The 23,643-nt window shown below is 41.8% G+C and overlaps 1 protein-coding gene and 1 long non-coding RNA gene across 2 annotated transcripts in view; one reads left to right on the top strand and one right to left on the bottom strand.

The window, feature by feature from the left end:
- The window catches only part of LOC310636368, a 246,317-nt gene that overhangs the window by 80,887 nt on the left and 141,787 nt on the right, over positions 1-23,643 (top strand). The gene's annotated exons all lie outside the window — the stretch shown is intronic.
- Positions 2,705-23,643, bottom strand: part of KLHDC8B (kelch domain containing 8B) — a gene marked incomplete at its 5' end in the record, with an annotated part of 37,880 nt that continues 16,941 nt past the window's right edge. Inside the window, 4 exons of the mRNA XM_083356072.1 lie at positions 2,705-3,417; positions 9,699-9,800; positions 12,265-12,489; positions 14,486-14,650. Coding sequence (XP_083212198.1) covers positions 3,221-3,417; positions 9,699-9,800; positions 12,265-12,489; positions 14,486-14,650 — 689 coding nt within the window. The 3' untranslated portion in view covers positions 2,705-3,220. The remainder of the gene's footprint in view (positions 3,418-9,698; positions 9,801-12,264; positions 12,490-14,485; positions 14,651-23,643) is intronic.

Below are 23,643 nucleotides of genomic sequence, written 5' to 3' on the forward strand. Positions count from 1 at the left end.
ATTACTAACAGATGATATGATCTAATCTGGTATGATCTAAGGTTTAATGATTGCTGGCAACAAGTTCATACGCTGTTGGGTACGGATTGCGTATAGCCAAAATTGTGCTGTATTTTGAGTGTGGTATTTGGGTCCAAATCCAAATATCGTTAAAAGAAGTGAAACCCAAAATGTGTAGAGACATCAATTTCAAGGTTGGTTGCAAGGTTCAGATGGCCCTTGGTAGCCTGATTTCTAATTTATTTATTTAATTTATATGCCACCCAGCAACTCTAAAGCTTCCTGGTGGGCCACATTTGCATTCTCGATCACAGGTTTCCTAAAATGCAGTTCTAGGAAGCCGTTACATAATGCTGCACATCTTTGCACTTTCAGCATGAAGAACTGAAGGGGGATTTTAAGGGCCTTTGTCCTCTTGAACCTAGATACATTACAAACGTTATCTTGAGGACGTCTCTTTTCCTACTGTGTGCCGGTGATGCTGCCTTTGTTTCACTCCCAGCCTGCATATGGAAAAAAACAAACAGCTTTAGGTTGTCATTATTCTAACAATCTCTAAGGGCAGCCTCAAAATTACCTTGGCTTGAAGTCAAGGAATGGCAGTAACTTGACACTGTTATATAGCAGCCGGGAATAGAGACCAGACTAAGTATTGGCTATAGGGATAGCAAATTTCACAACAGTAGTTTTCTGCTTACTCAAGACCAGCTATCTCAGTTGAGGGGAGTACCATGACTTCGACATCTTTAGAAGCCTCTCTGTAATTTGGAATTGTGCAACTACAGAATTTTAGAATGGGGGATAGCTTCGTTTGATCATCCTCCTCCAGTAACTGTGGCCCACTTCTGACCTTGCTTGAACGCTCAAGAGTCAGAACTAGAAAACGAACACACTGAGATGGGATCTGTGTACTTCTTCCAACTCTACAATTACACAGAAGGTAAAGGTTTCCCTTGCCCAGTCGTGTCCAACTCTTAAGGGGCAGTGCTTTATCTCCATTTCTTAGCCGAGGGAGAGCCAGCGTTATCTGAAGACCCTTCAGTGGTCGTGTGGCCAGCATGACTTTTACATCGAGGTTCACAGAACACTATTACCTTCCCATCGAAGTGGTATCTATTTAAATCTTCACATTTTGCACGCTTCTGAACTGGGCAGGAGCTGGGGCGAGTAACGGGTGCTCACCTCATTGGCACCATGGCTCAGTGGTTAAAGACGCTGAGCTAGTCAGCTCTCCGGCTGCCAAACAATCTATTCTGCCAAACAGGCATGGATACAATATGGATGATCACGAAGCCGGGTTTGCAACCAGAGTGCTATAATCACATCTGAACACTTAAATCAAGGGTTTTTTTAACTAATTGCTTCATCTTTTGACAATAGGCTGGTTTTTGGATAAAAAATGAGCATGAACCTAAGTTTTGGGCCAGCCTGAACAGTTACCAAGTTTCATGGGAGCTACAATCCACCATCTAAAGGTCATACATCAGGGGTGTCAAACTCAATTTCATTGAGGGCCGCATCAGCATTGTGGTTTCCCTCAAGGGGCCGGGTGGGCATGGCCAGCTCGTTCGCATCAAGGGTGCCTATGGGGGCCTGGGCAGGAGTGGGACAGATCTGAGGGTCTCTGGCAGAAGGAGGGTCTCTGGGGCAGGGCCAAGGCAGTGGGGGCCGTTCCCTCACTGTTTGCAGGATGGGTTCGCGGGCCACATGAAACCACTTTGTGGGCTGGATCTGGCCCCCGGGCCTTGTGTTTGACATGTCTGTCATACATTGTCCCCTTCTGGTCTCTAAAGAATGCAGTTGAGCATTTAATATTGATAAAAATAGAGAGCTCATAACACTGTAAAGACATTGTAATGTCTAATCCAACATTGACTGAGGATATAACCCAACACTGAATGAGACAATGCCAGGGGGGAAAAATCCAGATTTTATTGGGGTGAGGGGCTACACCACCTCCTAGGCACTGAACTAGAGGGCACCTTATGTGCTACAGGAGACACAGAGGACGTTAGGACCAGATCACGTGGGGTGCAATGGCCACACCCAGAGTCCTAGAGACAACTCAGCTATGCAGCAAGAGAGGTATCAGCACAAGGACAGCAATCACAACTTGAAGCAAAAATACTGGAGTACCTGCTCCACAGAGACAGCACTTCCCGTTAGTCTTTCCCAGACCCAGCTGAAGAAACGCTGCTGTCTTTCATAAATAAGAAACAATCTATGCTGCCAAACAGGCATGGCTAGAATATGGGTGAAGCTGTCTCCCAAGCTTTGTGATTACTTAATTGCAAACTGATGTCCCAAACTCAACTGGTGGTTATCAGGTCATATCTTACCCCTTTTTCTTGGACGATTAATAGTGGATGCTATATATGAGTCTTACTAATGCAGCAATGACAATTTGCAGAGTAGCTGAGCCACAGAGAGCGGAGGGAAGATCTTCAAGCTAGAGAGCTTCAACAAAGCAAAATAAAATAAAATAAAATAAAATAAAATAAAATAAAATAAAATAAATAAAATAAAATAAATAAAATAAAATAATAAAATAAAATAATAAAATAATAAATAAATAAAATAATAAAATAAAATAAAAATAATAAAATAAAAATAATAAAATAAAATAAAATAATAAAATAAAATAATAAATAATAAAATAAAATAAAATAAAATAAAAAATAAAATAATATAATGTAATAAAATAATAAAATAAAATAAAATATAAAATAATAAAATAAAATATAGTATTGTTGTGGTGTATTGGCTTTATTGCAGTGGAATATAAGTAAATAACCAAAGGGAAGAGAGCAGAATTGAGACTTTGCTTATGAGGAGGCAGTCACACAGCTGCTTCAATCAGACTTCACCCAGACCAGCCCAAATTCCCAATCTGGTCCCTTTGGAAAGCTATGTGAAGAAGAAATCACAGCTGCACATCAAAAGAATCAGCTGCATCAGACCTACTTTGTCCCAGCCATCAGAGCTGCTAAACTGCTTGACCCTTGCCTCGCCTACAGAACAGACTGCTCTAGTCTCTGAGCTACTTGATGCTTTGCAGAGATGAAATGAGTTATTTGCAGAACTGGCAAAGGGGAAAGTCACTGCAGCAGGCCTCCACGTTGGCAATCAAGGGCTCCTCGTATGCTAATTTCTGTTGTCAACAGGCACTTGAGTCCTCTTGGTGCATACTGGCTGGGAATCCTTTCACAATAACATTCAATCAGACCTCTCCCTGTAAGCTCAGGGCCTCCACCGCACTGCTGGGGCCTTGAGCCACCCCTCCAATCACAAACAGCAGGTTGGGAGCCTCCAAACTAGCACAAGAACAGCGCCCAGTAGGCATGGAGGGCAAAGTCTCCCATTTCTTCTTAGCCAGATTAAATCCTTCCGCAGATCCCAGCGGACTCGACTGGTTCCCTAGAAGGAGGAGAGAGAAAGATGCGTGAATCGAGTGGTAGTTGCCTTACCCAACTGAGACTCTGCTGGCATTTGTCTCCGGCTGCAGAGCCACATATACTGAAGGTGTCAAAATTGCACTCTCTGTTAATTGAACGAGAGCTGTGCAATTGAATTCCACCAAGCCAAATATCTCCCAGGATCTACTGCCAGGCATGCCTTGCTGCTGAAACAAAGGATTTGACGGGATGCGTGGTGCTTCTGAACATGACAGACTTCTGGAAGCTGGAAGCCTGGAGCCAAAATTAAAGCCAGAAATGGTGCAGGGAGAGCTTGGCTCACTTTCTCACAGCAGATCGATCACACTGCCAACGCCAGCAGCACTGCCTGCTGTAATCCTCCAGGAGAGCCAGTGAGACAGTGCCAAGGGATTCATTCGGGCTGCGCATTTTCTAACTTCCATTTCAAATCAGATCTTCTTGGATTTATTTATTTCATATAAATGCTTACATTTTATATTTAGATGTTAAGTCATTATACACACACACACACACACACACAAATTATACTGAAAATTATACTGTTTAGTGTTATTTTCAGTGGGGCAGAGGTCACCCACCGCAGTTCTGCTATGATGGTAAGTTTCCACAGTTTATAAGGAGATATTTTCATTGTGGAAATGAAGGGCAAAACTTACCTATATGTCCTTCAATCCATGTAAGAAAAGAAGGGGGGATATTGCAACAGTGGATTGGGGCAGGAAATGAGCTACAGGTTCGGGGCCAAAGGAAGACCCAGGGCTATGCCTCACCCAACACCCAGATGGAGCATCATTGTCAAGCTCTACAAGAGAACTTAACTAGTCTAACGAAGGTGCAAATGGAACTCAGTTACACTCAGCTGCAGGTGTAAAGATGGGAGCAGAGGTGAAAAGTACAGGCACTGTCCATTTCAGAGGAAAGACAGACTACAACTAATTGCTGTTGGGGCTCATCACAGGATCTGTTCACACAAAATATATTAAATGCTCTTCTCCCTGCCTTCAACTTTAAACAGGATAGATGATACCACCACAGAAGATGGTAAAAAAAGACACAAAATAATATGTACCACCACTTTTCTGTTCAAAAGAAAGGAAAGTGGAGTAACAGAAAATCGTCACTTTGACTTAGTATAAATGGAAATGAAGTGACATCAGTTTGAGAGACTGTCCTGGTATCACCCACTGATTGAAATATGTCTTTCTTATTTATTTATTTGGTTTATATACCGCCCTATTCCCAAAGGACTCAGGGCGGTTTACAAGGCAAAATTTAAAAACAATCCAATATAAAATTAAATTTAAATTAAATTAAGTCTAGCCGCAAAAATTAAATCACAATTTAAAAACATTAAACCCCTCAGTCCAGACCAGATAGCTCAAAGAGCCAGGTTTTTAGGTCCCGGCGAAATGAACGAAGGTCGGGGGCAGTCCGGAGTTCCGTTGGCAGTTGATTCCATAGGGCAGGCGCACCCACAGAGAACGCCCTCCCCTTGTGGATCGCCCGTCGGCAATCCTTGACCGGCGGTACCCTGAGGAGGCCCTCCCTGTTATTGTTTGAACATGTGCCTTCCTGTGTCAAGTGTGGCCTTCAGCCTGAACAAACTATCCCAAATAAAGCAGATAAATCTTTAAGTCAAGAGAAATCATTTTCAATCCGATTAGTTTTACCCTTTTGCAAGAGGTATAAGTACACACGGCATACCCCTGATCTAATTCCCAATATTAGGTACCCCTCCCTATAAATCCACTAAAAACAACAACAAATACAACGCATACTCACAGTTTGTAGGAGGCAGAAGATGTTATTTACCTGACTAGTTCTAGTATATTACCTTTAAAAAGTGGCTAAAGTGCAGCAAAACACTTGGTCTTCATTTATTCTAGTTCTGAAATAGTACACAAACCCATATTTTATGTTCCTCATAAAATACGCTCTGGAGAACTCCAAGTTACTGTATACATACGAGTTGGCTCTATCACTCTATTCGCCTGGTATTCTGACAGCATCTTCGTGGCCAAGATGCTTGAGCTCAATTCATTGGATGTGCCAGGACCTAATCTGGAACATTTTGCCCGCGCAACATGTCTCTTACCAGGCAACATTCAGCACAGCATATATTCCAAATCTGCTTTTCCTCACTGCTTAAGTAATTCAGAAAAATGCTGCTGGCAGAATGCCAGGAGAGACAAGACCTTCCGACTTGTGTTTGAATGCAGCAAGGTTAATGGATGCTGAAGAATAGGACTAAAATGGAATGGCTAGGCCCGTGGTGGTGAACCTATGGCACGCGTGCCACAGGTGGCACACAGAGCCTTCTCTGTGGGCATGCACGCCGTCGCCCCAGTCCCAGGCCTTCAGCTGGGTTTTATAAAACCTTTTCGCTTTAGGCCTCCGCTGCTGTGTGCAAAAAAAAAATAAGGTTCAATCAATCAATTTCAACTTCTCGCAGGGGGAAAAAAACTCGCAAAGTTGGAATTGATCGAACGAACTTTTTAGTCCCATCCAGTCTGCTGTTACCACCGCAGCCACGCCCACCCAATGGGCCACATCCACCCAACTGGCCACACCCAGCCAATGGGCCACGTCCACCCAGCACCCAATGATACATAAGTGGGTTTTGGGTTGCAGTCTGGGCACTCGGTCTCTAAAAAGGTTTGTCATCACTGGGCCAGGCCTTTGCTGCATCATATCGTTGCGATGGTCAGCATTAGCAGAGGAAAAATAATGGCTTTGTTTTCCCCTGGAGCCGTTTACTGCCTCTGCCCTTTGCTAGCTTTTGCCCATCAAATTTCTTCATAGTTTTCCCCAAGGGAAAAAGTGGTTAGGAAGAATGGATTGCAAAAGTGACACACCGGAGAAGGATGAAGCATCTGCTCCTGGTACTCCAAGGCCTGGTCTTAGCGTCCACATTGAGTAACAACTTTCTTTCTTTCCAAGTGAGTTTGCATCCAGAGATTTTGTACCATATTTGCCGAGCCACCTAGTTTTCACCTAACTGATTCTGGCATGGTCTTTGCTGATCTAGCTGAAAACATGTCCTTTCCCCCCCTTGCTTTGAATCTACATAAAAACATAGCCAAGCCATTTCAGGAAAACTATTTATACAATTCTCCTGATTACTGGAGAAGAGCACTTGCGAAACCTCTGAACATCAAAGAAACTGGCTGAGCAAAACTGAATTAGCCTCTGGGTTCACACAGGTGTATCACTCCTCTGATTTTTAAACAACACAGCCAACACCAGAATCCATTCTTGGTTATCACCCTGTGTGACAAGCCCAGCCCCTTTCCTCTTTTGTAGGACATGTCTCCAAACAAAGAAATCCGGGCACATCAGAAACAAAATCTGCGCCCCTGCACATCCAAGAATGACTTGCCTCTCTTACTCAGCCTCAACTTCATGTTAATTATATACATTTAATCCTCAATTTACTACCACAACTGGGACCAGAATTTTCACAGCTAAGCAAGGCAGTTGTTAAATGAGTTGCACTCAATTTCATGACCTTTTTCCCCCCCACGGTTGTTAAATATTCAGGTGTTAACTGAATCACGTGGTAGCTGGCTTCTCCCACTGACTTTGCTGTTCAGACGTTGGCTTGGAAGGTCGCAAATGGTGATCACGTGACCCCAGGATGCTACAACTGTCATAAATACATGCTGGTTGCCAAGCTTTCAAATTCTGATCACGTGACCATGGGGATGCTGCAACAGTTGTTAAGCGTGAGGACCAGCTATAAGTCAGTTTCTTCAGTGCTAGTGTAACTTAAAACAGTCACTAAACCAATGGTTGTAAGTTGAGGACGATTTGTACAGGAATCAACCGGAAGATACACGGGTCACATCCAAACTTTCTCCTTGGTTGGTGTAAGAAAGACCCTCTTACCATTTGGATTAGAAGACCTCCAAGGTCCCTTCCAACTCTGTTACACTGTTACTATTAAGCATTTATTTACAGCACTGATGACGTTAGCTAGTTGGGTAATGAAATGTCTGCACGAAAACAGCCAAGCTGAAAGAGCACCAAAGACCCCTCCCCCATCACTTTTTCCAGAATATGAGTCATCATGCCATGTCCTGTATGTCAAGGATGTCCTAAGTTCAGGCAGCCAAATATGTCTTCCAGTTCTCATTCCTGGAAGAATTTTTTTCGCTTACTCAGGCTCAAGTTGTTCCAGTCAAGCAACATCAGACACATTGCCCTACATTATTCCAGTATTGATCAGTTAGTCTGAATTTTGCTCTTAGGGCATTATCTAACCATTCCTACTGAAATACATTTGCTTAAAAAAAATCTTCCATTTCTCCTTGGTGAAATGATGGGAAGAATTGGTGACAGGTGAGCAGAATTAGCCTGCAATACTTCCATGGTAGCACAGTGGTTAGAATGAGGTATTGCAAGCTAATTCTGCCCACAGCCAGGTGTTTGATCTTGACCAGATCAAGGTTGGTTCAGCCTTCCATCCTTCCGAGGTCAGTAAAATGAGAACCACCAGATAGCTGGGGGCAATATTGTAAACCACCTAGGGAGTGCTGTAAAGCACTATGGTGTGGTATAAAAATCTAAGTGCTATTGCTGTTTGTTCAAACAATTAACTAAGAGTCAAGATGATGGATTTGCTACATTGTGCAGTCCAAGGGTTTTCGCTCTGCAGGCTCCTTTGATAAGATAATGATCCTTTTAGTTGGATTTCTCTGATGTAAGTCTATAGAAGCTCAACTAAAAGGATGATATGTACAACAAACTTGGGCTACAGCTATCCCAAGATGTTGTGATTCAGGGTCAGCCTGTGGGTTCAGCAGTTGGGTCGGATGACTCAGATGAGGGGGAGGAGGGGGGTGTTGAAGAACTTGCTGATGATGGCTTTGAGGCTCCGCAGAGCCCCCAGCCAGGCCCCTCCCACCTGGTGGAGACCCAGCTGTGTGAGCCTGACAGCGTGGATGAAGATGAGCCACAGCTGGCCCTGTTCAAGGACGCCCGACGCAGGAGGCAGTCAAGTAGGAGTAAACAGAGGAAGGCAATGGGGCTTGTCGGAAGGAGGGAGAGAGAAGCCACGCCCTGAACTCTTTATAAAGGACTTGTGTGGGGAGGGCTGGTTTGCTGAAAGCAACCGCTCAGATAGTGGTTCAAAGCTCCGGTATCTTGGTATCTTGGTTCGTGTCTTGTTTGTTTTTGTAATAAATTTGGCAGACGTATTCCAGCCTCTTGCCGTCTGTAAAGGGGTTGCCTTTTCTGCAAAGGCCGGTAGCAGGCTGGTACAGAACACAAGACATCTCAACTCCTAAAAGGTTTGGCTCCTGTTCAATTTCAGCCAAGTCTTTATTTTTAGAAGCAACGTTCTCAAATGCTTTCTGCATGATTCCTTGATAAATATGCTCAGTTGGAAATTGTAGCTGATTTTATCTTTCTGCCTAGCTGGAGTCAGTGTTCTTCATGTGCACAATAATTGGGAATTTTCAGAGATTTTTAAAGGAGGCTTGGAAAGGGACATATCCTTTCCCGCATATATGAATCAAACTGGATTCTTATACAAGTAAGGTAACAATTATTATTATTATTGATATTATGAACATTGGTGGTGGAGGTAAACATATAAAACACATAACATAAAGAGTGTGCGGCAAGGTTTTAGAAGCAGATGCTCATTGTCGCAGTTTAGTTTCTTTCTTTGGAAAGATAAGACTGATGAAATCGTAAAAGCAGTTCTTCCACAATAAATCAAATGTGAAAAATACAGAATCAACAGCTGTGGATGTCACCAATTGTTCCATGAAATCTTCTGTTCTCTTTACCTAGCCTAGCTCCATTTCTTCAAAGCCTTTCCAGCAAATTCCCCAAGACCCTTGAAATAGAGGCGTCAAATGCTAAAACAGGGCTTCAAAAGTGTAAAGCCTCTATTATGCCACTAAAATGGCACTTTCATTTTTAAAAAAAACTTGCTGCAGAGTCATCATTTGCTGTGCCTAAGCTGTTATTAACACCTCCTGCACAATAGGATAGAAAAATTAAGAGACATTGTTGTGGCTAGAATAGAAAATTAGACAGAGAAAAACAGTCGACTACCAAACTGCGGTTTAAAAAATAATAATCAAGGTTTTCAAAATTAGTAAGAATCTCTTAGACAAGAAGTGAGTGAGATATTTGAATGAGATAGGTAGGGCTTATTTATTTTAAGGAACTAAAATATTCCCTAGCTCAGAAGAGTAATGGAAGCCACCTCATATGTTAAGCCAGGATTCAAAGATCAGCAACACTTACCAAGGCCACCAGCTACTACCACACGTCCACCAAGGTGGCCAGCTACAAAGTCAGCCCTTTTGTCTCTCATACGGATGGCACGGCTCAGCCGACTCCAGGATCCTAATTGGAAAATTGGAGACAGAAAGAATTTAGCTTCATCTAAAGGGAGAGGGATGCTGTGGCTCAGTGGGTTAGGACGCTGAGCTTGTTGATCAGAAGGCCGGCAGTTTGGCGGGTCAAATCCCGAGTGCCGCGTAACAGAGTGAGTGCCTGTTACTCGTCCCAGCTTCTGCCAACCTAGCAGTTCGAAAGCACGTAAAAATGCAAGTAGAAAAATAGGGACCACTACGGTGGGAAGGTAACAGCGTTCCGTGCGCCTTTGGCGTCTAGTTATGCCAGCCAAATGACCACAGAGATGTCCTCGGACAAGCGCTGGCTCTTCGGCTTTGAAACGGAAATGAGCACCGGCCCCTAGAGTTGGAAATGACTAGCATGCATGTGCGGGGGAATCTTTACCTTTACCTTTAAAGGGAGAGGAAGATAATAAGGCTATAGGTTAGAGGTCTTCAAACTTGGCCCTTTTATGATTTGAGGACTTCAACTAGCCAGCATGCCTGGCTGAGGAATTCTGGGAGTTGAAGTCCACAAGTCATAAAAGGGCCAAATTTGAAGACCCCTGCTATAGGTACTCCTTGACTTATAACCATTCATTTAATGATGGTTTGAAGTTACAATGGCCTCATAAAAAGTGATTAATGACCTGTCCTCAAAGTGACAACCATCACACACACACACATAATTATGGGGCTGCTATCTGGTGTTTGCTCATATTTATGATGGTTACAGCATCATGTAGTCAAGGGATTGAGATCTGTAACCTTCCCAGTCAGCTTCTGACAAACAAAGTCAATTAAGGAAGGTAGTTTTGCTTCACATGATTCAACCATGTGATTCAATTAAGCGCAGTAAGTCAGTTAACAACCATGGTAAAAATGGTTGCAAATTTGGGGCCGGTGGTGTGATGACTCTCTTAATGACTGCATTGCTTAGTGACCAAAATTCCAATCCCAATTGGGGTCGTAAATGGAAAACTATCTGTACTTAGCTTTGACAAATAGAAGCACCGAGAACTACTTTTTCTAAGTCTGGAAACTAAGAAGGAGTGGATCTTGTTAGCAACAGCACTAGCACTTAGACTTATATACCACTTCACAGGGCCTCTCTAAGCGGTTTACAGAGTCAGCAACTTGACCCAACAATCTGGGTCCTCATTTTACCAACCTCAGAAGGATTGAAGGCTGAGTCAACCTGGTGTTCTGTTCCAGCCTACGACCGGCCCTGTTTGAATGTCAGGGACAACCCCTTATTATAATCAACAGGCTGGAAAAAACCCAACCAAATTTATTTACAAAGAGTTCAAACAAAAGTTAAACGAAAAGTTCAAACAAGACTTACACCAAAAGGTTAAACAAGAGTTAAACAAGAATAACAGAGAGGACTCTAGCAGAAGCTCTTCAAATGGTTGCCTTCAGCAACCACCACCTCCCACACATTCCCCTTTTATCAGCAGTCCCAAGGCGTGGCTTCTCATTGCCTTCTCCCGAGTTGCCTCATTGCTTTCGTCTGTTCTGTTCTGCTAGATTGCCTCCTGCTCCTACTGTCCCTGAACAGAGCCAGCTGTGGATCTTCTTCCAATCCCTCATGGTCACACAGCTGAGTCTGAGGAGGAACAAGATGGGAGGGACCAGGCTGAGAGTTCTGCAGTGCATCAGAACCTTCCTCTGACACCAAAGGCTCTCCAAACCCCTCCTCCTCCTCCTCTTCAGAATCATCCGACTCAGCTGCCGGAACCGCAGGCTGACGCTGAATCACAACACCTGGTTACTTCTCAATGGATAACCATAATGGTAAGCTACTTGCATGTTTGCCAATAAAATCTTGTGATTGTATCACAAGAACTGAACTTGACTTGGAGACAATGTAAAAGGCATTTATAATTATTAAGATGCCTGAATTCAAAGATGGAATTTGACAGGATGGCGACTGTGTGTTCTAATCTGGGCATGTGAAACTATAGATTACAGATAGTCCTTGATTTACAAGCTTATTGGTTTAAGGATTGTTTGAAGTTACAGTGTCAGTAAAAAGGAGGGCTTATGACCATTTTTCATACTTACAACCTTTGCAGCATCCCCATGGTCATGTGATCAAAATTTGGATGCTTGGCAATTTGCCTGTATTTGTGACAGTTACAGTGTACCAGGTTCATGTGATCACCTTTTGTGACCTTCTGACAAACGGTCAATGGAGAAGCCGGGTTCACTTAACCATATTAGTAAATTAATAAATTAACAACTGGAGTGATTTAACAAATATGGCAAGGAAGGTCATAAAACGGGGCAAACTCATTTAACAACTGTCTTGCTTAGCAACAGAAAGTTTGGGCCCCACTGTGGTTGTAAGTTGAGGACTACCTGCACTCAGTCCTTATCCCTTTATTCTGCCTATTAATGAGACATAATAATAAACACCTTAGAATTCACAGTTCTTCCACTTGATTTGCACAATTACATCTCTAGTTTACCTTCCTCTAAGTCAAACATCTCCACGGTGTTGACAAAGTGGGGCCGGGAATAGAAGTTATGGGGGCCGGGCTGCTGCAGTCCTCCCAAGCTGAAGAAGCAACCCTCAGCCATGGCACAGCTGGCAAAGGCACGCCGACTGGGCACACTGGGGTAGTGTGTCCAGCTTCTCACTTCCAGATCAAACGCTTCAAAGGCTGTGACGGGCAGCTTGCCTTGTCTTCCTCCTATGGAAAACAGAGACACCATGACTGCAAGTCACTCGTGAAGCACAGCAAACTGAAGAAATATACAACAGATGGCACAGTTCTAGAGGCAAGCAAGTTAAGATCTTGTGAAAATTAGACAAGAGCCACCAAGCTCAGTTCAGCTTCAAAATGTTTACCATGATCAAAAACAGAATAACAGAGTTGGAAGGGACCTTGGAGGTCTTCTAGTCCAACCCCCTGCTCAAGCAGGAGACCCTATCCAGGGGTAGGCAACCTTGGCTCTTTTATGACTCGTGGGCTTCAACTCCCAGAATTCCTGAGCCAGCATGGGAGTTGAAGTCCATGAGTCATAAAAGAGCCAAGGTTGCCTACCTCTGCCCTATACCTATACCAGGGGTCGGCAACCTCGGCTCTTTTATGACTCGTGGACTTCAACTCCCAGAATTCCTGAGCCAGCTATGCTGGCTCAGGAATTCTGGGAGTTGAAGTCCACGAGTCATAAAAGAGCCGAGGTTGCCGACCCCTGACCTATACCATTCCAGACAGGTCTCTTTTTAAAAGCCTTCAGTGATGAAGTGGCCACCCAACTTCTGAAGTCAAGCGGTTGCACTGATTAATTGTTCTTTACTCTGAGGAAATTTCTCCTTAGTTCTAGGTTGCTTCTCTCTTTGATTAGTTTTAGATCAGATTTGATTAGTTTTAGATCAGATTTGCCTGGCTGCACACCCCACAATTAATGAATATGTGAACACTTCCCAAAACTGTCATCTGTAATGGAAATCTTTTCCATTCCATAAAGAACTATGAATGATCCGAGATTAAGCCACAAAGCAGGTATAAAACGCTATAGTGATTCCTTGCTGAAAGATAACCTATGAAAAACAATGATAGCCATGTTGGTTCATGAAGGAAAGAAGTGTTGCAACTAAAATAATACAAAAATGTCTACAAGCTTGTGAGTACTCCAGAAATCTTTCATCAGGCATGATGTTCCAAAAAACAGATGGGAAAGAAGCAAGAAAGTCTAGCTTCCCCACACCTCACCTCTCCTGTTTGTTCATAATATTTTGTGCTAGAAGGATTCTGAAGAATTTGAAAGCCTGCACTTTTCTTTGTGTCTCTTTCATTGGCCTCGATAAAGGCTTGACCTCATTATGGGTGCTGGATTTCTATCTCAGGATAACAAACTTTGGATAAGCATTTATAAAATGGTATTTGAGCATCTCTTGACATGTACAGGTCAACGTAAGCCTACAATTGGGGGGACCAGAATTTCTGTTGCTAAGTAAGTTGTTAAGTGATTTCATGACCGTTTTTTTGTCACGGTTGCTAAGTGGATCACTGCAGTTGTTAAGTGAATCATGTGGCCATTAAGCAAATCTGGCTTCTTTCACTGCCTCCAGAAGCTGTGAATGCTCCAACACTGGACGTTTTTAAGAAGAGACTGGACAGCTATTTGTCTGAAACGGTATGGGGATTCCTGCCTGAGCAGGGGGTTGGACTAGATGACCTCCAAGGTACCTTCCCACATTTTTATTATTGCTATTGTTATTATTATTATATTTTGTGGAAAAACAGCTGGGAAGGTCGCACAGGGCAATCACATGACCCTGGGACACAGCAACCGTCTTAAATACATGCCAGTTGCCAGGTGCCCAAATTTCGATCACATGACCGTGGGGAATGCTGCGACTGTCATAAGTGTGAGGACCAGTTGTAAGTCATTTTTTATCGATGCCAGTGTAACTTTGAACAGTCTCGCTAAACCAGGGGTAGGTAACCTTGGCTCTTTTATGACTCGTGGACTTCAACTCCCAGAATTCCTGAGTCATAAAAGAGCCAAGGTTGCCTACCCCTGCTGTAAACAAACTGTTGTAAGCCAAGGGCCCCCTCTAACTGGAATGTGAAGACTGACGTCTCCACCAGGCCTGTGGCTGGTAAGCTTCTGTGACCAGAGTTCGCAGTTAAGTAATCCAACTAATCCACAGCCAGGCCCTGTTGGCTGAATCCTTACCCATCACGTAGATCTTGTTCCCACGCAAGAAAGTAGAAGCCCCGTAGGAAGGTGTCGGCATGGAGGGTAAAGACTGCCAATGATCCTTAGCTGGTTCATACAGTCGCAGGAGGGCTTGTGGAGATGTGTCTGCACCCATCCCTCCTAAGGCATAAACCACTCCATCTAAGAAAAGGAGAAATGAATGCATGTAAAAGGGACGAGCGTTGGAATTTTTTTTAAAAAATGCATCTTGTAATTCTACCTTACGGTGCCAGGTTTTTGGGATCCGTCGTTCTGTTTTTATTCTTACTGAAGTTCTTATGGATGTTATCTGCTCTAAAGTAGGTCTTTGCAAAGGGCAGGATGCAAAATAAATAGATAGATAGATAGATAGATAGATAGATAGATAGATAGATAGATAGATAAGCAAGCAAGCAAGCAAATAAAGTAAGTAAGTAAGTAAATAAATAAATAAATAAATTGAACAAAATAATAATGATACACGAAGTAAAGATTCAAGAGACTTTTAGGCTTAATGCAAGTTATGGCCTCACAAAAATTACTGAAGGAACTCAAAGTAGAGAAAAGTGACAAGAGAAGCTATCCCTTTACAATTATCGGCAAATGCTACAGCAAGGCAATGCCGCAAGTTTACATAATCACTTTTTATCCTGATACTGATACTACAGCATGCCATCGTTCTTCTGATTCTTCCACTGTAGGCCTCAAAATTTAGCTTTCTCATCCTGGAGCCTTCCTGCTTGGCTGGACCAACCCTCATAGCCACCATGGCCGTGGAGTTGAAAATCTGCAAGTGATTGATTGAAATGGCTAAGTGAGGTGTCGAACTCAGATGGAAATGAAATTCTGGATCTTTTTGAGATCATGTGGGGGAGGGATTAAAATCTATATGTAGAATTACGGGTGCTAGCTAGGTTATAGATCATCAGAATAAGCCCCTTCAGATGTTTCTCTAGCATTCGAAGGACAGTTTCTATTAATAAATAACTAGCAGAAAAACTTGAGAACTCTCCTGTGCACGAATTAGAATACTAATTGCTAGAATTAAATATTACCTTCTTGTTCTCACTGGCTTGGATGTCTGCATAATTAAAAGCCCACATGGGCCTTTTAATGCACAAGGTGCATTGTTCATTGAAGCAATTTCATGGGGAAGTCAAGAAATATAATCCTTCAGTCATCAGCCCACATTTTATCTTCTATCAGAATAAAGCACGATTTGCCTTTCTTATAGGGATAGTCTAAACTGCTCAAGGGCAGCATAATAGCTCTTGCCCTCCCCAATCTATGTTGCTTTTATTAAGGCAATTCATATTTTAGAAACCTCAATAGGCAAAATATTTCAATTTCTTGACTTTGCTTTTTTTCTGATTCAGACCCCCATCATTAGACCCAAACTGCAGATGTACTGAAATATAATTTTTATTACTCAGAAAATACAGTGGCTGGTGGTACCTTAAGATGGTAAAACCTGTAGTCCAACAGATTTGGAAACAACAAGCTGGATATTCCAAAGGTTCTTTTCGAAAAGGCAACGGGACTTACTTGGTTTTATTTATTTCTTCAGTAAGAACGGAAGAAGCTTCCTGGATGAAAAGAGACACAATTTCAGGAAAATAAAACCAAGAAAGTCCAGTTGCTTTTTGGAAAAGGACCTTTAGGACAGCCAAGACCTGGATGCTTGAGAATCTTTATGGACAACAAAAGATATGCAGATGGTACCACACTAATGGCAGAAAGTGAAGAAGAACTAAAGAGCCTCTTGTTGCAGGTGAAGAAGGAGAGTGCAAAAGTTGGCTTGAAACTTAACATTAAGAAAACCAAGATCATGGCATCCGGCCCTCTCAATTCCTGGCAAATAGATGGGGAAGAAATGGAGGTAGTGACAGATTTTATTTTCCTGGGGCCAAGAAATTAAAAGACGCTTGCTCCTGGGGAGGAAAGCCATGGCAAATCTAGACAGCACACTAAAAAGCAGAGACATCACCCTGCCAACAAAAGTGCATATAGTCAAGGCTATGGTCTTCCCAGTTGCAATGAATGGCAGTGAAAGTTGGACCATAAGAAAGGCTGAGCGCCAAAGAATTGAGGCCTTTGAACTCTGGTGCTGGAGAAGACTCCTGCGAGTCCCTTGGACTGCAAGGTGATCAAATCCGTCAGTCCTAGAGATCAACCCTGATTGCTCTTTAGAAGGCCAGATCCTGAAGTTGAAACTCAAATACTTTAGCCACCTAATGAGAAGGAAGGACTCACTGGGAAAGACTGAGGGCAATAGAAGAAAGGGGCGACAGAGAATGAGGTGGCTGGATGGAGTCACTGAAGCAGCAGGCGTGAGCTTAAATGGACTCCAGAAGATGGTAGAGGACAGGAAGGCCTGGAGGAACGTTGTCCATGAGGTCGCGATGGGTCGGATACGACTTCGCAGCTAACAACAACATGGACAACAAGCTGGCAAAGACTGCTATGAGTGCATTTTTTTCTCTGGATAGTTGGATAGTTGGATAACTGCAGATATATTTGGATTCCAAGTGCATCAGACCCAACCAGCCTGTCAATAATTATAGGCAATGTTGACTAAAATCAAGAGAACTACAAATTATATGCAAAACATGTTCATCTTCCTCACTCCTATATAGCACGATTTGGCTACCCTAATTCCATAATCTAAATCAGGGGTAGGCAACCTTGGCTCTTTTATGACTCATGGACTCATGGACTTTATGACTCATGGCTGGCTCAGGAATTCTGGGAGTTGAAGTCCATGAGTCAAAAAAGAGCCAATGTTGCCTAACCCTGAATTCTTGACAATTGTGAAAGGAATCCTATCGTCTTCCTTTCCTTCTTGTACTGCACCTTCAAATGACGCCCATTAAAAGATAAACTTAATCTCTTCCTTAGGCAAACCATCATCATGTGATCTGAGGAAGATTCCCTGGACTTCCCATATCTCACATTAAAGTCTTTGACATAATTCACATTTCTTAAAATTGGGAACCTAGAAATAGGATATTCTCATCATTACATGGTCATTCTACACAAAGAATCTATACTCCAAATCAGCAACTGTTCATAAACACTGTTTCCAATGATCAACAATCATTCCTCCAAAATGATCTGATAGGTCAATGTCTGAAAACAACATCTTCCAGAACTTTGAGACTCCAATTCTTACCAGCCTTAGCTAAATGTCAGAACTGATAGCAGAAGTAGCCCAATACAACTGAAGATGGCCAGGTTAAGATAGAGAATCAGTATCTTAACCAATGATTTGAGGTGGATTTGGTTCCAACAGTAAATCTGGGAAAATCAATAGGCAACTAACTTTCTTTTTTCTCTTTCTTTCTCTCTCCTTCCTTCCTTCCTTCCTTCCTTCCTTCCTTCCTTCCTTCCTTCCTTCCTTCCTTCCTTCCTTCCTTCCTTTTCTTTTCACATTTGGAACTTCCCCCACCTCCCACACAGAGAGACTCTTATTTCTTAGCAATAGAAGAAACAATTTCGGAAAGAACTCAAGGGACATTTTCCTCATAACTATAATTGTGCCCCTTAATTGTTGTTCAGTTGGTAACTCTTCATGACCCCATGGATCACAGCATACCAGGCTCCCCTGAACTCAAGTCTTTCAGAGTTTGTCCAAATTCATGTTCATGACACTGAAGACACTATCTAACCAAACCTTGCCCATGCTCCGTAAAAAAAAATCTTCCTCAAGCTTCCTCCCTGATTGACATCATCTGTCAAGAATACTGGGCCCAACAGTCTGCCCTTCCAGAATACAACTTGTTGAAGAAGGCTTGCTTTGTTCCCTGTACAGCATGGCATCCTATCCTACTGACAATCGTTTTAAGACCCAAGCTAGCAAAAACCCCAAACTCATGGAAAGAAGCAATCATCTCACCAATTCCTAAAGAAAACTCTGATTTGACCTGCATTAAAAACTATAGGCCCATTTCTTTACTGAACACAGATTATAAGATTTTCATGACTATAATGGCAGAAAGATTAAAACAATATTTAGCTGAATTTATCCATACTGACCAAAATGGCTTCTTGCCTAAAAGACAAATTAAACATAATATCAGGATCATACTAAACATCTTAGAATATTATGAATTACACAGCGAAAAACAAATGGCATTGATTTTTGTTGATGCTCAGAAAGTGTTTGATAATGTCAAATGGAATTTTATGTTGACTCAACTTAAACAGATGGAATTCGGGGGGAAATTTATAAATATGTTTAAAGCAATCATAAAACATTCATTAAAAGTAATCATAAATGGAGAACTAACAAATAGCGTTCAAATACAAAAAGGCACGAGACAAGGTTGTCCACTATCTCCTCTATTATTTATTCTTTCTTTAGAAGCACTAACAAGAATAATTCAAAAAGATAAGCTGATTAAAGGACTAGAAATCAGAAAAGAGACATTTAAATTACAGGCTTATGCAGATGATTTGGTTTTCATTTTGGAAGACCCCTTAGAATCTGGAACAAGATTATTAGAGGTGCTGGAAAATTATGATGATGTCACGGGGTTGAAGATTAATAAAGAAAAAACTAAAATGTTAGTTAAAAACATGTCCAATTTACAAGAAACTGAGCTAGTAGAAAAAATTAATATCCAGACATCTAAAAGAGTAAGGTACTTGGGGATCCAACTGTCGGCAAGATGTATTACACTCAAAAGAGAAAATTATGACATATTAATAGATCAAATTACAGCAGACTTAAACAGATGGAAAAACTTGCAGCTCTCCTTTAGAATAGCGACAATCAAGATGAATATACTTCCCAAATTACTCTTTTTATTCCAACGTGTACCAATTAAATTAGGCAAGGATTTTTTTGAAAATTTACACAGAATTACATCCAAAGTTATCTGGCAAGGTAGAAAACCGAGAATTAAATTAAAATTATTACAGGATGCAAAGGAAAGAGGAGGGCTCAGCCGAATTGGGAAAAATATTATCAACCGGCAATATCGGTATGGATAAGGATTGGATACACTTAAGAAACAGAAGACTACTAGCATTAGAAGGCCACGACATGCAAATAGGGTGGCATGCTATAATGTGGGACGGGAAATATAAGGCTCATCAGTACTTCCAGAATCATATTAAAAAAGGTAAAGTTTCCCCCGCACATGCATGCTAGTCATTTCCGACTCTAGGGGCCAGTGCTCATCTCCGTTTCAAAGCCAAAGAGCCAGCACTTGTCCGAGGACGTCTCCATGGTCATGTGGCCGGCATGACTAGACGCCAAAGGCGCATGGAACGCTGTTACCTTCCCACCCGAGTGGTCCCTATTTTTCTACTTGCATTTTTACATGCTTTCGAATTGCTAGGTTGGCAGAAGCTGGGACAAGTAACAGACGCTCACTCTGTTAAGCGGCACTCGGGATTTGACCCGCCAAACTGCCGACCTTCTGATCGACAAGCTCAGCGTCCTAACCCACTGAGCCACCGCGTCCCTCTCAGAATCATATTAGACGGGCACTATTAGACGTGTGGATAAAAATTAAAAAAAACTTAATTATACAGAAATCCCCAATTGGCCATCCATATTAGAGATTTTCATGCACCCCAAATTCATAAATTTAGGAAGAGTAATCACATATAAAGATATCTTAGATGAGAATGGGGCCCTGAAAACAAGGAAAAGACTATTAGAAGACAGTATAGAGTTGGAATGGTGGGCATACTTACAAATACAGTCACGATACAAAAAAGACAAAAAAGAACCAGGGATAAAATTAGAGCATACACAATTAGATAAAATCCTTCTAGGAACAGAAGATCAAATGATAAAAAAGATATATCAATATTTATTAGAACAAGATTTGTTAGAACAGGTAAAAGAAACAATGTTAATCTGGAGCAAAAATTTTGGTTGCAGTATTGACCTAGATAATTGGCAATCATTATGGGATAGAAACAGGAGGTTAACGCTAGCCACTTCCTATAAAGAAAATTTGTATAAGATGTTTTATAGATGGCACCTTCCCCTACAAGGCTAGCAAAAATAGATAAAAAAATCTCACCGACATGCAGGAAATGCAGGGACTTACTATCACATGTGGTGGGAATGTTCAAAAGCGCAAAATTTGTGGCATCGGATAAAAAATTGGTTGGAAGAAATATTATTTTAAAAAAATTGATTTAAAACCAGAAACCTTCTTATTAGGGATTATTAATGATAAACTCAGCAAAGCATCTTTCTACTTACTATTGCATATTTTAACCGCAGCAAGATTGGCATATGCTCAGAAATGGAAAAGAAAGGAAATCCCCACTGAAGAAGAAATAATTAATAAAATTTTATCCTGCGCCGAAATGGACAGGTTAATTCTAGAGATTAAAAATAAAACTGAATCAGAGTATTTTGAAATTTGGCAAAATTTGTACGATTGGTTAGAGATAAGGAGGATCGCTGAGATGACTATTGATTGATTAGTTGACAACATAAGGACTTCTTATTAGCACCTATATCAGGACACAACTGAAAGATACGTAGATACAACATAGAATGTATTTTAAGTTTCTGTTTTTCTTTCTGTAACATAATACTAATAGCAGTGTTGTAGCCAGGGAAGTTGAATCATGTCCACTTTTGTTTTTAAATGTACATTTAATAAAATTTTCTATTAAAAAAAACAGACCCAAGCTAGCTGTGCTCTGATAAGACCCTAGCAACTGCCTCACGTGGGTACCTGCCTCTTCTAACAAATATAACACAGGAACAACACTGGGATACCAGGCTATCACAACTAATTATATTCGCCATGTAGTATCCCTGGAGACACCATGGCAACCCAACCATGCTGCCAAATTCTGCTTCCACCACAGCCTCCCCACCACTCTGCACATAGTAAGGGAGGGTGGGAATACAAGAGAAGGTTTCTACTTCCAATTTGAGAGGAGGGACACAAAATTATTAGTTAACCAGGTCCAGAATTTCTTGCAGATCTTAATTGATTTGCACCTGTTGTTAGCCTCCTCTTCATTAACTCAGATTGCCAAATATGACATCAAGAAGATACAACAGGCTTCCTTGTCTGAACAATCACCTCTAACTCCAGATCCGGATGAAAACCTACAATTGTGATCTCCAACAATGGCTGACAAGCTGCTCTTTGTTCCACCAAGACAGTAGAGGCACACCAAGAAAGGCAGAATCCTTCAGGTACCTGCTGGATGAAAATTCCCTATTTCTTGACAAGATTAAAAAAAATCAGATAATGAGGGGGAGGCATAGGCAGCCAATCTTATTTTAGAGAGTTATGACAGAGATGTTTAAAAAGATAAAACGCCCTGAGGGAAATCACTGCAGCCAATTTCTGGAACCGATATGCGGTAATTAAATCTTGCGTAATTAAATCAAACAGAAGAAATGAATCAGTTATATAACCGCTCATCTGAACAAGCCATTCAGGCAGCTTCATTCTTTTCCTGGCTGAAGGCATGACAACAGGATCTATTGATTCACACGATCTGGGTGTAATGTAAAAAATTACTGAATGGGGTGAAGAGAATGAATGATTCTGACCAACTAGGACTGACACAAATCAGTGGCAGAGGACCTGCTTAGGCAGGAAGATTTATTTATTTCAGCAATTTATACTGCTGCCCATCTCAACAGCAGTGACGCTCCCCCCCCACAGGATGATGCACAGAGGATTAAAACCTAATACAACCAAGTGAACTTTATATCAGTATTAATATTTATAACATATAATATGTGTTGGGCCTGAACAATCCAGTATTAATATGTAAAAACCAATCAAACAAATCCACCAACAAAGTGGATTTAACCTCCTGGTCCCAGTGCCAGGGTAAATATCCAGGTCTATAATGTCAACAGAAAGATTTAGGGGGGGGAGGGGGGGAGGAGGAAGATACTGTTTCATAGGGCAGATGCTTCAACACAGAAGTCACAGCTCCTTGGTCCCACAAGAAGACATTTTCTAATGGAAAGAGCACAGAGGATGCCAACTTTGGTGGGTGAGTAGAAACAGCTGAATAGTTTTGCAAATATATTGGCTCTATGTCAAGAGAGCAGAATGGGCAAGGTGCAGATCTCATCCTCCAAACAGTGTCAGCTGGCAGGGACCAGAATATGAACTTTGTTGTGTAGTGAGTTCGTTGTGCAGGAATGAAGACGAGGCGAGTGAGTTCAGCAATGAACATGTTTATTTGCTTACAGGACCTGAACTAGGGAATTGGGCTGCAGCTTGCAGCAATTTATAGCCTGGCCCCTAGGTGGCAGCCAATAGGTTTAAAGCAGCCTATTGCCGCCTAGGGGCAGCCAATAGCAGCCCTGGGTACGGTGTGTCTGAGATGCTGGGAGCCGTTAGCTAGCTCCAGCTTACTGCGTGGTGTTACAATTAAGCCCAATACATTACAAACTTTTTCCACAGTGGCCCCTGCTCAATGGAACATCTTCTCTTCAAAGATTAGAATGGCCCCAACCTTATTAGCAGGGTTCTTCAAACTTGGCCCTTTTATGACTTGTGGACTTCAACTCCCAGAATTCCTCAGCCAGCGTGCCTGGCTAAGGAATTCTGGGAGTTGAAGTCCAGAAGTCATAAAAGGGCCAAGTCTGAAGACCCCTGCTATTAGCCCTTCACAAGGCCCTAAAAACCTGGCTATGTTTCCATGCCTGGAGTGCTGAATGTATTAAGGGCTCCATTTCTGGCTGTATTGCTAATTGGCCAAGTATCTTGCTCCTATGTATACCAGTATTTAATCTGGGTGGTGTTTTTTTTTTACTGTTTTAATTGATTTAAAATGTTTTTAATATTTTTAATTGTAATATATTTTTTGAATTGTGAGCTGCCCAGAATCATTAACTGAGATGAGTGGCTATAGAAATCAAATACATGCAAGCATTCATGCATGCATTCAATCAATCAATCAAACAAACAAACAAACAATATAGGGTTTTTTTGTGACAACCAGCATCTTACATTGCAGCTGGAAGCCCATTGAAAGCAAAATCTGTGAATTAACTTATTCAAAGTTGCTTTGAGGGACAGGCTGAAGTCAACTAAGAGAAGCTTAGTTTCCCCTGTCAAAGAAACAAAAACTGATCTCATGATGAATATTGACCCTTTGTTGTGTGTGTTTTTCCCCCTCTCCACACTTTTTACAGACAA

The sequence above is a fragment of the Vipera ursinii genome, assembly GCF_947247035.1.
Source record: "Vipera ursinii genome assembly, chromosome: 2".
NCBI classification, from domain to species: Eukaryota; Metazoa; Chordata; class Lepidosauria; order Squamata; family Viperidae; genus Vipera; species Vipera ursinii.